We start from the raw sequence: 16,933 nt of genomic DNA on the forward strand, positions 1-16,933 counted from the left end.
TTCCACTTTGGCTTGTGGTGAATGAAAGGCTACTAGCACAGCCACCTACATGTGCCTGGGAATAAGGAGACAAAATGCACAGACAGAGACTTGAGCATAAATCTCGAAAGGAAGTGTGGAAGAGCACCTCAGCCTGCGTCTGTGTTTGTGCAGTCTGTCTTCGCTTCACCTGCTGTGATTGCTGCTCTGTCTTCATGACTTTCTTTTTTCATTTCAAAGTATAGGCCTTTTTAGCACAGTAGGGGCAATGTTGTTCCTAGAATAAAAGCAGGCTAAAAATATGGGAGGGTCGTGGTGGTGGGTGTGGGGTGGCGGCAGGCGATCTAGGGGGCAGGGAGCTTGGCGGGGGGCTAGCATTGGGCATAGGTAGGTGAGTGCCTTTTTGGAAAAAAAATTCAAAAGGTGCCCCTCTGCAGACGTTAAGTTTAAAAAAATAAAAAAAAAATAAATAAAAAAAATCAGCATGAAACGAAACAATGTCTGAATTGTGAATTAACCTAGAATCTTAGAATATACTTGAAAGTTATCTATTTCTGTGGCTTATTAGTGCCACATTTGTATTTGTGGCGCTGTATATATATCACTCAGCATGCAGAGAAAGGTACATAATTAGATTCCAACTATCTTACTAGTCAGTACTAATTTGTTACTTTTTTTAAAACAAAAAATAGACTGCCTTACAGATGGGCAATTATGGAGTCCCTCAAGTCACCCTGCCATTACAGTGGTGCATGTACATCCCCGGGGTTGAGCAGAAGAGGAGTTCACCCACCGACCTGATAGATTTGACTCTCATTGGTTCTGATGCTGGGTGGGCTAGAGGGCTTCCTTTTCTTAGCAGCCATGATGGTTTTTAAGGCCTGATTAACACAGTTTCAAAGGGGCTTGGGGTCCTTGCAGGAACCTCTAGCAGTTCGCTAACAAACCTAAGTATGGCAAACTTTTTTTATTTTTTTATTGAAATACGATTTTGTGGTCATCTTTCAGCATTGCTTTATGTGGGAACTACTAATATTCCTGAATAAATACTACTTTATAATGGATTAAACGTTTAGTATACAGGTATTGTGCACAAATAAGATTGTCACCGCTCACTATGTTTTCTATTAACCATTTATGCGTTGTTTTCACCATGAAGTAATATTCATTTTTGTAATGTGAAAAAGTTCATGATTAACCATCACTTATTTCCAAACATTTTATTAGCAATTGCAAGATCGCAGTGAAGATGAAGAAGATAGGGAGTGTCTTAAACAAGCCATAACAGCTCTTTTAAACCTCAGAGGAAGCATGGATCGCATTTACAATAAACATTCGCCTCGACGCAGACCTGGGTAAGGCTGCCCATTAAGCTCTTCTTTTGTACAGTTAATTATAATAAGATTTTCAGGTAATTTTAAATAAAATGTAAATATTAGTTGAATGTCGAGGACATCTTTTCCATTGATAATAAAATTCAGAACGTTCCATTTTTTAACAATAGATGGCATAAATGTTCACTTAATTCTGTCTCTCTTGTCTGTCCTCGACCATTATCCCATTTGTACTACATATTGTACTAAATATTGCTGTGAGCCAAGTTTTAAAACGGAGGTTGTCTCACGCTGACATGCAGCACCATATAAAACAAATACACATGTAACTGTTGAATGTGAGAGATCTAAGCTAAACCGTGAATCTAGACCCCTTTATAGAATTGCCAAGAAAGGCAGATGACAGACAACAGACCGGGAACACTTTTAAGAGTTTCTACCGACAGAGTTTGTCTCAATTTCAGCAATGGCATTTTTAGTCTATGAAGATGTGTATGAGAATATTGTCAAGACAGTATTAGAACCGCGTATGATGAAATAACTAGAATTGTTATCACCTGTAGAATCCACAGTGAAAAAGGAAGAGCCAGGAACCAGAAATTGAGAGCAGTGACGATGGTTATGCATCTGCTAGGATTGATGGCCTCCTGCATTGCTTTAGTTCCACAGTGGTCTCAGGAAACTGGAAGATCTAGAGTTGATAAACCGCCATACTCACTGTTCTTTGCCATGGTGGAACACTAACACCCTGTTAAAAGAGTGGCCTTTTCTAGACCCTGTTCCCCACATCACTCTCACCCTGGATGCATCACAGACGGGTTAGGGTGCTCGCCTACAAGACCTAACAGTACAAGGTCCTTGTGATGCCAGGCATCAATCTCTGCACATTTACTACAGAGGGCTTCTGGCGACCTACCTAGGACTGAAAGCTTTCTTTACTTGTCTCACAAGGTTGTCCTAGTCCAGATGGACAATATGATAGCCATGTATTACCTACAAAAAAAAGGGGGGGGGGAAGAGTTGTGGATTAGGGGGACAGACAAGGTCTTCACAACTGTGGCACCTCTGTCAGACCGTATGGAAGTGGGCTCTCCACCACAACATTCTCCTGTTAGCGGAATACCTGCCAAGAACAGACATCGACCTTGCAGACCTGCTCTGCACTATGCAGCAACACATCCACGAGTGGGAACTCCACCCACAAGTCGTCTTACCATACTTCCAAAGGTGGGGGTTCCCTCAGATAGACTTTTTTGCCCCAGCAGAAAATGACAAATACCTGAACTTCGCCTCCAGGTACCCACTCCCCCACTGTCCAAGTGCTATGCACCATGGATGAGTTGGTCAGGGATATTTGCCTATGCTTTTCTTCCTCTCCCTCTCTTTCCATTTCTGGTTTAGAAGCTCAGGCAAACGTCTCTCACAATGACCCTTGTAGCTCCTGCTCGGGTGTATCAGCCCTGGTTTACAACACTGCTATATCTCTCAGTAGTTCCACACAAGAAGCTCCCCAACATTCCGGATTTTGTTACTGTCAAACCAGACGAATTGATCCTATCAAAGCCACAGTGCAAGACATAGTCTGCTATTTGCTTCACTTACAGAAAGCAAATTTAGCTCACACTTCCATACGAGCACACCTGACTGCGTACCTCCAAAATAGCATCTCTCACGTTTAAAAATTCCAGTCATCCGGGTGTTCATGGAAGGACTCAAATTAGTTATTCCGCCACGGGTTCCTCCAGCTCCCTCCTGGAACCTTTTTATATTTTTTTAATAGATCTTTATTGGTATGATGAACATAAAGAACGTAAATTCATAGGCAATACAAGTACAATGTAGTCATATGATTAACACATATATAATCTCGGAGGATAAAACAGTGCAGGTACTCAACATTGCTAGTGTAACCCAGTCTGTCAAGATATCTGCAGAGTGTCCAATGGCGTGTCATCACATCGAGACCATGTGTATGATATTTGCTGTGTCGGTTCGACAGTTTGGACAGACATCTGGGACCCCTGGATGCATTTTTGCTAGTCTCTCAGGAGTAAGCTAATTATGATGGAGGTAGTTAAATTGGGTGTATTTGAGTCTGGCATTGATTGAAATGAGTCTCGGGGACCCAAACACTGTGTCCATTGTTTGTCCACTGTATGCGGTGTCAAGTGCTGTGTCCCAATAACCTCAGAGAGAGTGAAGTGGTGTCCACTTATCTGCGCGTAAAGAGCTATATAAGTGCATGACTGGCGGGCAGCCACTCCACATGTCAATATTGCCTGCAGTGTATATATGAGAGGTATATATATATACTTTATTCGACCATGGGTCATAAAAGTTACACATTAAATTATACAAAGAAGGTGCATTTGTTCCATTATACTTTCACACTGGCATAAAATAGAGTTTAGAATAAAAATAGCTTCTATAGGCCATGGCCTACTATAGTCCACCATTGTTCCCGATGCATAACTTAACATTTAGATGCCAAGGTTTCTGAACATCTGCTTCATAGTGTTAAAAATAATACAAATATTTAAGGCTCTTAAAACAATATGAGATGGTTTCAGATTCAAGTTTCCCAGGTGGTACCATCACCAAGATAAGTGCAAGCTATCAGGCCCATGATTTAAGCTTTAGAGTGCTAAGTTGATGTTACATAATAGTACAGTTTCTTGGTAGTTTAAGTGGCATACTTTAGTAAGGGCGCCTGCAACCGGCACAATCGTATAGGCAAATTTAGGCACTGTCAAGTCATTAAAAACACAAGCACAATGTAATAAAAGCTTATATAGTAACTTAAAATGGTTATCAGATTCATGTTAAAATGGCACTAATGCCAGACAAGTGCATAAAAATAGCTCTTTGCGGCTAACACTAGTGATACAGTAGCAGAACCACAGAATGATTACCCACGTATTATCTAAGAAAAATCTGTTCCAAAGCCCTGTCTAAACCACATGGTCAATAATTCATCATCATCATCATCATCATCAACTTTGTTCGATCCATGGCCATAAAAGCACATAAAACAAGATAATAAATAATTCTTAAGGAATAAATAAGTACACATCTTTAACTTGGTGTAAAAACATTAGGACAATAACTTGAATTGCACATGTGGCTCTAAAACTTATCTATAAAGGGATGGGACTTTGAATTACTTTTTGGAGACGGCATCGTATGCGCCAAGCTGTTGCTAGATACTTGCTTACTGAGAGAATTACATCGGTTGAATTATGGCTTTTTAGAACCCGTAGAGCCAAAGAGCAGTTCTTGAATCCCATGTCCCTGCAAATATTGCGAATCCATTTTAAACGTGGAATCGCATAGGCTGGGCAGAAGAACATGAAATGCTCAATGGTTTCGAAAGTACTGCCACAGGCAGGGCATATATCGGGAAGATTAGTCGGCCCCCACCTATGAATCAGTGACAACAAGGGCAAAGAGCCAAAGCGAAACCTTGCATATAAGCTCTTGCCCTGCGAATCCGGTATCACATCCAAATAGGATTCAAACTTTGGGGACCATTTAATATCAATGAAGGAATTAGTTAAGCGACCATGGGATGCCTGCAGTGATGATGAGGTGTCTGATTCATCGTGGGTTCTGTGCCGGACCTCATGCAGGTATCTTGTGAGTGTAGAGTATATAAGGAAGGAGCCAGGTGGTATGCCATAGCCATCCACTAAGCTGCCAAATGTGCATAGGATCTTGTCCTGAAAGAGGTCGTCCCAGGTCGCAAGACCAGCTTCCAACCATGAGGGTCACGTCAGGTCTAGATCTCAGTCCAGTGCAGCCCTACATCGCCCAAAGAGGTAATTCTGGGGTGTATGGAAGTTGGGGTGTCTTTCAATTATGCAAGTGTTCCAGCACTTCTGAGCCACTCGTAGGAGAATTTCCTTCTCCTCTTGGGACTACCACTTCTGACCCCAGCAGCCTTTCCAAGACAGGAGGCGGCTGAGCCCTGTCAAACCATTGTCCTAATTCTGATATGGTCTGTCGCACCAGCCAGTGGGTGGGCCATTGTAAGTGTGCAGCGGCATAATAATAATCATTGTTCAGGATGCCTAGGCTGCCTTCCTCCAGTGGGGCACACAGTTTGGAAAGAGCAACGCGCCTCCTTCCCTTCCCCTAAACTAAAGCAGTCAAGAGTGAGCGCATTTGCCGGAATATCTTCTGGGTCAGCAGAAGGAGGACAGCCGAAAAGAAGTAGAATAATGTGGGCAGGAACAGCATTTTAGATTTGGTGATGTGACCCATGAGAGACAGTGGCAAGGATGTCCAGAAAGGGAGAGGAGATCTCACTCTTGTGACGTCTGTACCCAAGTTACTGTCCACCAAGTGTTTATCTGAGTAGTACATATTGGCAGGCAGAGGATTGAGGAGCACTGAATTGTGTGACTCACTCAGTTGCCACCTTAGCCACGCCCTTGTCCCTCCTGGAACCTTAACATTGTTCTCACCAGACTCATGGATCCCCCATTTGAGTCCCTACACTCATGCCCCCTTCATTTTCTTTCGTGGAGAATGGCATTCTTAGTTGCCATTACCTCACTCAGGCATGTTAGTGAGCTGACTCAGAACCTTTCTTCCAAATACATAGAGACAAGGTAGTTTTTCATACTAATTCTAAATTCCTACCTAAGGTAGTTTCACAATTTCAGCTCAGTCAATCCATTGAGCTCCCCGTTTCTTTCCCCTCAACCAGACTAGGTTGCGGAAAGAGCTCTTCATACCATAGATGTAAAAATAAAACCCTCATGTTCTACGTAGATAGAACCAAAACTTTTCTGAAAAACTAAACAACTCTTTGTAGCCTTTTTTCCTCCTCATAAAGGCTGCCCAATATCCAAATCAGGCGTAGCCATATGGATAGTTAGATGTTTTCAAAATTGTTACCATAAGGCCAAAAGACCTTTACGTGTTTCTCTCAGAGCACACTCGACTCGTAAAAAAGGGAGCACCTATGGCCTTTCTTGAAAACATCCCTACAGCTGATATTTGTAAGGCAGCTACATCGTCTACACCACACAGCTTCACCATGCACTGCTGTGTGGATGTTTCAGCATGCCAACAAAAGAGTGTAGGGCAGACAGTGCTAGGTACTCTTTATCAGACCACTGCAACTCCCATAGGCTAACCACTGCTTCTAAGGAGGGTCTGCTTTACTGTCTACGTAGAGAATGTGTATCTACAGCTGCACATGCCATTGTTCAGAATGTTACTTCCCCTGTAAGCATCGGTTTGTGACATGTAGTGTTGTAGATTCATATGCACCGTCCCTCCTCCCTGGACACCTGTGGCCATTGCAATTTTTCAGTACACATTTAGATTTACATTTAGCATGGTCATTGCATTATTTAAACATACTTTACACTCCTTTTTCATCCTCCTGCGGAAAAACTATTTAACAATGGAGTCGATGCCCATGCTCAATATCACCGACAGGAGGAATCACTCGACTTTGTGATTCGAAAGACTTTTTTGAAGAAAAATAACTTGCACAGCTCCGGTCCCAACACTGGATGGCAGGAGTGTGCAGAGTATGTGAATCTACAGCACTATAAGCCATAAACAGATGCTACAGGGTAAGTAACACATTCCTTCCTCCTTATACCATGATAGGTATGGTTTTTCAACACAGTGCACTTCTTTTTTGTTTGCGACTCACTTTCAAAGGAAACCTTTTCCAAGCAGTATGCACAAGAGGATTCTCCAGTCCATCGGGTTCTTCAACAAGATGGCTTCCAAATCTCTAGTTTTATTGGTAACCTGCACATACCAGGAGGGCAAAAAGACCCAAGGAAAGTTCTTCTGGAGACGATCTGCAAATATATGGTGCAAAAGAGGTCTTCTTAACTATTGTAAGGATTATTTCTTTGATTTGGTCCCCCGCTGTCAGAGCGATTGAGTGTTCTTTGAAACTCCTAAAGTGAGTTCTCAATACTGAGTACCATCTCAGCATGAGGCATTCTCTTGGTGATCTTGTTAAACTAGTAAAGGAATCTGTGGAAAGTCCTCTTCTCCATTGAAAATAAGTAAATTAAAAAAAAAAAAAAAAAAAAATCCTTTATATGTTGATTCTACAGCATGGGTATCTTCACAGTTAACGCTCATCTGCCTGTCCTGATTTTTTTTTCATGTCTTCACTAATACTTCTGAAAAAAAGTTGTCGGACATGATGCCAGAGAACGGGGACTTTTGCAGCCACAATAGTGTGGTTTGGATCAAGTAAAATTTAGACCTTAATGAAATTGCCACAAATTTAGTTATTAAATTTACATTTTTCTGACAAATGTTAAGGTTTGACCAAACCCCCTGTGCAACTTTAATCTATACTAGTCAATCAATAATGCAGGTTAGTAACTTTTTCTTTTCATCCTGAAGTGCATTTTTTCTTTCTGCTAAGCATTATCATACCACACTTCAGATGTCTATTTTGGTCCATAGTGTACTGTACTGATGTGACCCCACAATTTATCACAGTGTTAATTTGCGTCTGTTTTTGTGTGCTTTAATGTCCATTATATATCCTTTTGAAATTAAGAAGGATATACAGTGGGTGCTTTAATTGTATTTAAATCTTGAGGCTCGTGTATGTACGTTTTAAGTTCAGTATCAATTATAAAACAGTCTTTTTCTATCTCACTTGCTTTGATCTCTTGTCTTCACTAGAGCAAAGGTGTGATTCGTCTATTCATGAAAACACTTTAAATTTGAAGGTTCTAGCCTGCCAAAATGGGTTGTTGCACGGTGCAAATGTATGAATCTTGTAACCCACTAATAGTTATTTAATCTGGTTACCATTTTTTTAAACTCTGAAGTCTATAAAAACGTAAAACTAAAATTGTTTTTGGAATCATTACAGGGACCCCATTTCTCGGTTTTACAGTCGCCAGACAAGAAGCAAGCACCTTGCCATCAAAAAAATGAATGAGATCCAGAAGAACATAGATGGGTGGGAAGGAAAAGACATTGGGCAATGCTGCAATGAGTTTATCATGGAAGGCACAATGATGAGGGTTGGAGCCAAGCACGAGCGCCACATCTTCCTATTTGATGGCTTAATGATAAGCTGTAAAGCGAACCACGGACAGTCCCGACTCCCAGGCTACAGCAGTGCAGAGTATAGGCTGAAGGAGAAGTTCATCATGAGGAAGATACAAATTAATGATAAGGAGGACACGTGTGACTACAAACATGCTTTTGAACTGGTGTCAAAAGATGAAAATTCTATTCTGTTTGCTGCCAAATCTGCAGAAGAGAAAAACAGCTGGATGGCTGCATTGATTTCTCTTCAGTATCGCAGCACCCTTGATCGCATGCTTGACTCGGTGTTATTACAGGAGGAAAATGAACAGCCCCTGCGACTTCCCAGTCCAGATGTGTATCGGTTTGTAGAGGAAGACTCTGAAGATAACATTGTCTTTGAAGACAACCTACAAGCCCGGGGTGGAATCCCCATCATCAAAGGAGGAACAGTATATAAATTAATTGAAAGGCTCACATACCACATGTATGCAGGTATGATTTTCTTAAGCATGTGTTTGAAAAAACATGTTTATTCAACTAATGTTAAAGTGGGATTTACTGAGTCTTTACTTGTGTAAGTATGGGGAAAATACATTCCACACTGATTTTATCCAAGTTATACCTTTTTTGATGTTAAGGGACATGTTACCTCACCAAGCAACACAAGAGTGCCGAAATATTTCTATTACCATTTATCTTCCTGTATATTATAAACAATAGTTTGATGATATATGTGCAAATCAAAAAATGTGGTTGCTTTTTTTTTTGATTTACACCAAAATTGGCATCTCGTTTATGGGGAAGCATTATTTGTAATGTTTTGGGCAAATAGTTGTAGAATACTTGTAACATGCTGTATCGTTCACAATCATACTAATTTATTTAGAGGTCTGAATTATAGGCTGTGGCCTTAAAGATGTTAACAGTCTTTGTGTGCTATGAGGGAGGTGAACACATGGGCAGAAGGCCAAATGGTAGGTTCTTGGGAGGCTCCTTGTGCAGACTACGGAACATAGTGCAGATTTCAGCTGCATGTTCAAGAAGTGGTGGCAAAAAGTTACAGGCATAGGATGGAAGGTAGCTGACTGTTGCTGGCAGCAGGATATGGAAGACAAGATCTTTCGTAGAATAGGCAGGCTTGTTATAGATAAAGGCGTGCTGTACGCTGCAGACGGAAAGGAGTGAATTGGCACAGAGGGAGAGACAGATACCCTGGCAACAGAAGGCAAATAAGTGATACAGTGAGGTGGTCTTTGAACGGTGTTTTGTTTGGGTGACAGATTGTGGGTAGAAGACTGATAGAGGGTGCAGGTTGAGAAAAGGAGCCTGTACAACAAGAGTGGGCAATTGGAAGAGCAAGCAAACAGGGAACAAATGTGTTTTGACTATGGACTGATGAACAGGCTTCTCACCTTGTGTGCAATTTTAGTAAACAATTTGCAGTGTGTTTGTAATGGGACTTGAAACATGTGTAGTTTGTCTTACATCCCTAATTTGGTGTATAAGATACTTTCTTGGAGAACAATATCATGCTATGTAGAAATTGACCCTTCACTGTAACTGCAAAGTTAACTTTCCAAATATAGTTAGTCTAAATTTATGTCTGCTTAATACTTTTTAAAGCTTATTCCATGTCTTTGTAAGTGTCGGTACACTGAGATGCTGCTAGCTGTTTACCAAAAGAGCTGATTTAACTAACTCTAATGAGCAATCCACAATATTCACTAGTGTGCATCACTAGCTCAATGCAAAAGTGTAAGAAATAAATTGACAATTAAAGTTTATCATCTTGTCTAAATTCTGCGTCAGATTATACGTTTTGGTCAAACCCTCGCATATGTTCTGTCGGACTTGTGATGTTATTTGCCTGACTTTAGAAAATAGGTACCACAGATCAGTTCATCTTCATAGCAAACTGATTTTCTTTTTAAAAACCTTTCAGGACACATTCCTTGGCTGTATTCCAACTCATGCCACGGCCCTTGAGTCAGAATTCAGCATAATGTGGATTTAAAAGGACTTCCCTGTTTCTAAATTGGTCATGCCAGACACATCTAACTAGGCTGCTTGTAGCTGATATTGGCTGGTTTTGATTTAATTTCCTTCCACGTAATTGCACATCTTAGATGCCTGCTGGCAGGGAAACTAATAAATGAAAGGTGTAAACATGAGCAACATACTCCCAATAAGTGTTCACTTGACCTCGTAGACCTGGCCACTCTACAATGACATTGCAAGCTACACAAAACAGTTTGGAAATGGATTGAAGGGAGCTCCTTTGTGTGGAGTCACATGATAAAATGTAGATTTTCCAGTGGATGTAGAATTTTATCTTGTGTGCCACGGTCTTATATTGTTTGCTTATGCATAATGCCGCGTAATGTCCTCCACGATATACATTCCTTTAATTGTCAAAATCTTGAAGGTTTTATTTTTTTTGAGAGAGATACACAGGAAGATAAAAAACATTGTATGTATACTTCTATTTAATGGTTAGCAAAATATTGAAAGCATTAAATTTGTTTTAGATATATCAAAATGACAATAGTCCGAGGTGCTCTCTTTCTGGTGTTTTCATCAAGATGTCTGTCTGATTTATGCAAAACTGAATTTCCAAATACTGAATGAACTTTCACTGATAATAACTTGAGAAAGTCTATTCCACACCCTAACCATTCTTAAACACAGTTACCACCTTCTCTCACTAAGTTCACGGAATCCCTCTGGTGCGAACACTAGAGAGAACCCCTTGTGAATGCCCTCCCTCCAGGCTGCAAAGCAAATGCTTTCCCAGCTTCCCAAAATATAGATATTTTTTCTCCAATTTCAGTGACATTCTAGTCGCTGAAATCAGCGGGAGTGTCACATTTCTAGCTGCTTTCTGTTTGATCCGTGCTTGGGGGCCCTGTCGGACCCCTGGATCCAGATCTGCACATGAGAGGTATAGTTGGAAAGGTGACTCTCTTCCCTTTCCAGCAGTACCTCTCCGTAGTGGATCTCTGCTCTTGGATAGCCTCAGCTGTGCGGTCCCAGCACAGGGATCTATCCAGTAGCCACCTGCATTGCCTTGAAAAGTGGGCAGCAGCAAACTGGCTTTCTCTTTTTATCTCAGCCGAACGTTGGACATCCTTTAAGTGGTGCTAGGCTCAAAGCTCAACACCGTAGCCCTGCCATTGCCTGAGATAATAGATTGGTTTGAAATTGATTGCCATGTTTGCTTCATTTGTTATTTTCGTGGTCTACTCAATATAGTATTGTACTTACAGAACAGCTTTGAAAGTTAGACATTAAAGCCCGTCTCTAAAAAGCTGTCTTGTTTTTTTTTTATTATTGTCTTCCTTTTCAGATCCTAATTTTGTGCGCACTTTCTTGACTACATACCGCTCATTTTGTAAGCCCCAGGAATTGCTCAGCTTGTTGATTAAAAGGTAAATATTCTTCCACCATTCAGTTCTCATATTCATGGATCAAATATTGTGTTTCGCTTAAGACAGTAAAAAGATTGTACAGTATTATTTGACTTTTAAACTCTAGTGGATTAAATCTAGCTTTCTCTCTAGTCAACTACGTTATTTAGCTATACTGATTTTTAGTGAGAACACCACAGTCCACATTGCAGAAGGTTAAAAAACTCAGTATTGACTAGTCTTGCAACACCAGTCTTTTTAAGCCATCGTAACTCTTTAATGTGGTCTCCTTATTTCATTTTGGGTTTAAGGTCCCTTTAGTCCGATGTGTTTACTCTTGGAACTGTATTTTCCTCCTACACCTCATTATTGTACTTACAGCCTGCTTCCTAATTCATATTAAAGAAATATTTTTAATGGTTCAGTTTTTGTTAATGAAAAGTACCTAAAGTGTGTGCATCTTAGGCTCTTCATTGTTAGTCCTTAACACTAGAATTGTGAACATTGTGTGCGGTTTATAGACCTATAAGCTGCTTCTATGGAAAAATTGGGCAGTTTCAATGCAGATAAAATACCGTGGTCTACCTCAGGCACCATTTACCAATGTTTTTTTTCCCTTTTCGTTAAAATAATTGCTTTGTAAATGTAAAAGAAAATGTTCTGAAAAAAGACAGAAGTGCAGCCAGATAGACAACATAAGTCGAAAGCTGATATTAGAACTGCCCCTTCACCTCTGTTATTTTTTTCTGACTTGTCAAAAATGCCCTTGAATACAGAGCTCTAGGGATTTTTCACCCTTTCAGAGAGAATTTCTTCTCTTTCTGGATGTTTTTGTGTGTGTCATGGCATGTAAAACATCTAAAAGTGTTTGAAATGGGGTTTCCGGTTCATTTCTGGTATTTGCAGTAATTTTCTATTTGTGAAAGTTCTATCCTGCCTTTGTGTTTTTGTGAAGTCTCCCAGTTGAATACAACAGGCTGGAAATTACTCACATGGAGAAAAAGGATGCGTGCAGTCCAACTTTTCTTCTTTGAAAAAATGTTGTTTTTACAAAATAAGTTTAAAAAGACTTGGATGGACAGAGAATCCATGTGCTTGAGGGTAAACAGGAACATTAACGTAAGAAACAGTTCTATTGGGATGCACAAGAAGGGCTAGAAAGACCTGCCAAGGAAGAAAACTCTTTCCACTGTGACTGAGTTACCCTCCTATAAGCACTGCCTATTACTAAAATCTTCCTCTTCCACTAAGTGCTTACATGCCTAGACTGCCTTCTGCATTTCCAAAGATTACTCTGCATCAGCAGTCTAAGTCAATAGAGGTTCTACAGATAACCAAGGTATAGGTATCAGAAATCCCAGATCTTGATCCAGGTAGACCACTACTGGTGAACCCAGCTTTGTAGAATGCACTCCTAAGAAGCTATTCACTCCAGCAACAACGGAGGTAGCAGCACCAGGGCCGGTTAAGAAGCACAGACAACATAGCTGTGTCCAACTTACCTTGAAGGTGATCCAAACCTAGACTCTGTCATAGAGTTTTAGATGAGAAAGTGCCACACCTCACTGCAATTGAGCAAGCACGTAGGCGCTGAGGGAAGAAAAGTTTATAACTCTGTAGTATGCAGAGAATGTCCTTTGTTTCAATTACACTTCAAGAGATCTTCTAAAGCCATCCTTAAAGACTGGAGGTGGAATTGAAATCCTAAGTTAAGGCCTGCCTGTCTCCAATCAAGTAATTACTTCTAATCTGGCAGTTTCAGAATGCTACCATGGTCACCACACTGTAGATCGGTATGATCATATGAAACTCTGATGGAGATTATGAATCTTTCTTTCATAGATCCTATAATTTTTGTTCCTCAGCATAGATGAGGGCATGCAGAGGATGCAATCTAACACATAGATGATTAATACTGTGCCGCTAAAGACTAGACTACTAGAAGTAGTTCTTTAAATAGCCAATACAATGAAATGGGTGGGTGATGCCAACAGTTACAGCAGCAGAGGATACAGTCCAACGCTGTTTGTATCAGCGGTCTCAACAGCAGCACCCACACTACCAACAAAGTTACTCTTGAGGCCAGAGAGATCATTAGCCATCAGTTTACACAAGAGCCCCCCTGCCAGATTGGAGAATCACTTTCTAATTTGACTAACTAATCTTATAGTTTGGGGACGGGAAGTTGAATTTTATATATAGTAGTTATGTTGTATGTTTCAAATCTCTACCAGCAGTCTCACCAAGGAGGAAGCCTGAGTATCAACCGGATCTTCTGTTCAAACAGACAAACATAGTTCTTCAGTAAGAGGCTTTGTTTAGCTTGTCGCTTCAAATAAAGAAGACCGGCAACCCAAGTTTTCTAATGCAACACCCTAATCCTGAGAGATTGGTGAGCCAAGCCTCTGCTCCCCAGGATAGGGAATCCAAGAGGCTGGACTCACTTGGGAAGAAGAGGTTTTCTTCTGCCAGCCTCGCATTGCAGTCTGTGAGCACTGCATGCCTTTTAGGCCAGTATTCCCACACATTGTGGAATACGGTTGCACAAGTGCTGCCACAGGTCCCGGAGGAGGCCCGGGCTGTACTCTCTCTGTAACCGATAGGAGAGACACAGCAAAGTTCACCATCCGTTGCAGACTGGACACGACTGACTCACTAGCCAGAGCAGTTTCATCAACAGTGGCCTTAAGGTGCTGCACCTGGCTGAGGGCGTCTAGCTTTTCAGGGGATGTCCAGGCTTCTTAGATTGAGGTGCCCTTTGATGGCACCCGTCTCTTCGAAGACAAGGCAGACTTGGCGCTTTAGTGCTTCGAGGATCCTCGAGGAACGGCCAGATACTTTGGCCTTGCGGCAGCCTCCTTCAGTCTGCCTATCGCCCCTTTTGAGGCTACGGAAGGGATCTCCAACCACAACAATTTCCAGCCAGCCACCGTACCATGCATGCTGCCCTGGCTTGGCGTGGCTGTGTGCACGGGATCCACCATCCTTGTGGATCAGGTGACCAGCGGTCTGGACAGTCCACCACCCACAAAGCAACTTCTAAATCTTCCTAGTCTGACTCTTCCCCCATCAAGGGCCAGTCAGAGGCAGGATTATCTATCACCTGCTCCGCTGGCAATCCGTTACATCAAACAGGTGGGTTTTGTAGAGAGTCCAAAGGTGCTACTTCCGCCCCATCAAGACTACCCCTTCATACATGCCACGGTCCTACGATCGGATGATGAGGGTCTTTTGATCCTTCTCTGCAAGGAGGTTACAGCTCTCTTTGCCAAGGGAGCCATAGAGAGGGTTCCAGTGCCAGCAGTAGGTTGTGGTTGCTATTCCTGCTACTTTCTGGTACCCAAAAAGGACAAGAGCCTTCGATCCCTCAATGTCTTCCTCAAAACATAAAGGCTCTAAATGCTCATTCTGGCTCAGGTTCTATTTGCCCTGGGGCCAGGAGATTGGATGGTAGCGTTGGACTTGCAGGATGCTTATTTTCATATTCCTGTCCTGCCTGCCCACAGGCATTATCTGTGATTCACAGGAGGCCACAAGCACTTTCAATTTACTATGCTTACCTTTGGCCATACCAGTGGCCCTCTGGTGTTCGCCAAGGTGGTGGTGGTCGCAACTCAACTTCGCAGTGCAGAGGTTTCAGTTTTCCCCTATCTCAGGCTGTAGCAGACCTCCATTCACTGGGGTTCACTATCAACGTGCAGAAGTATCACCCGACTCCCTTTCAGATGCTCCCTTTTATCGGAACTGGTCTGGACACACTGCAGTTTCGTGCTTATCCTCCCAAGCGGCAAATCCAAAATATTGAAGCTATGATACCAATGTTTCAGCCTCTATCCTGGATTTCAGTGAGAATGACTCTGAGGCTGCTGGGCCTCATGGCCTCCTGCATCCTGTTAATGACCCATGCCAGGTGGCATATGTGGACTCTGCAGTGGGACCTGAAGTTCCAGTGGGTCCAGCATCAGCAGAAACTATCTGACTAGGTCCAGATCTCAGAGGGAACTGCACGAGATCTGCAGTGGTGGTTAACAAACCAAGATTGGATCAGAGGCAGATCCCTCTCCCTTCCCCAACTAGATATAACAGTAGTGACAGATGCATGACACTTGGGATGGGGTGGCCATCAGGGAGAGGTGGAGATCAGAGACATCTAGTCTCAAGCGCAGTCTGGACTCCACATCAACCTGGTGGAGCTCCGTGCAATCTGGCTGGCATTGAAAGATTTTCTTCCCTCTATTAAGGCCAAGACAGTGCAAGTGTTCATGTACAACACCACCGCCATGTGGTACTGCAACTAGCTCTGCACCTTTAGAGGTTGCTGGAACAGCAAAACATATCCCTGGTGGTTCAACATCTTGCGACTCTCGGAATGCCAGTGCAGACAAACTCAGCCGAAAATATCTAGCAGATCGAGAATAGCGTCTCCATCCAGAGGTGGTGCAAGGTCTCTTTCAACAGTGAGGAAAGCATTGGTTAGAGCTGCTCACCTCTACCGAGAACGTGCAATCTCAGCAGTTTTGTGCGATGGAGTTTCCAAGGCAGCAATTGCTCAGAGACGCTTTTCGTCTCGAGTGGAATTCAGGCCTCCTGTACACCTTTGTGCCCTCATTTCTCAAGAAGATCAGGAACAACCAACCGGCCCCAAGTAATCCTTGTGGCTCTGGACTGGGCACTGAGAGTCTGGTATCACCAGCAGTTGAGCATGTCCATCGATCCTCGGATCAGACTTGCCCCTTTGGGAGGGTCTTCTGTTGCAGCAGCAGGGGAGGGTTCAGCACCTGAACCTATCCACTCTAAGCCTTCTTGCATGGCTATTGAACAGCAACAGTTGACAGCTTTTGACTTTCCTCACAAAGTCTGTAATGTTATCTTGGCAGTCGGGCATACCTCCACCAAAACAGTATACGCCTGTTGTTGGAAGAAATTTGTGGCATGGTGTACCAACAAGTCTGTTGAGCCGCTTTCTGAGACTCTGCTGTGGGCACCTTTAAGGTAATTTGCCTGCTATTTCTGCTTTTTTGTGATTGCCTGAAAAACCATCTTTGTTTAAGTGCCCTATTTTACATAGGTTTCTTAAAGGTTTTACACACCGTTTTCCTCTGTTTCCATTCATTCCGCCCCAGTGGGACCTGAATTTGATTTTGACCTTTCACATGTGCGCTCCTTTCGAGCCTCTCC

General features: G+C 42.3%; 1 protein-coding gene across 1 annotated transcript in view; it reads left to right on the plus strand.

Annotated features, from left to right (window-relative positions):
* SOS2 (SOS Ras/Rho guanine nucleotide exchange factor 2) overlaps positions 1 to 16,933 on the plus strand; it is a 282,480-nt gene that overhangs the window by 143,930 nt on the left and 121,617 nt on the right. Inside the window, exons 9-11 of the mRNA XM_069208691.1 lie at positions 1,207 to 1,334; positions 8,185 to 8,840; positions 11,695 to 11,776. Coding sequence (XP_069064792.1) covers positions 1,207 to 1,334; positions 8,185 to 8,840; positions 11,695 to 11,776 — 866 coding nt within the window. The remainder of the gene's footprint in view (positions 1 to 1,206; positions 1,335 to 8,184; positions 8,841 to 11,694; positions 11,777 to 16,933) is intronic.

This window comes from Pleurodeles waltl, chromosome 9, assembly GCF_031143425.1.
Source record: "Pleurodeles waltl isolate 20211129_DDA chromosome 9, aPleWal1.hap1.20221129, whole genome shotgun sequence".
Lineage (NCBI taxonomy): Eukaryota > Metazoa > Chordata > Amphibia > Caudata > Salamandridae > Pleurodeles > Pleurodeles waltl.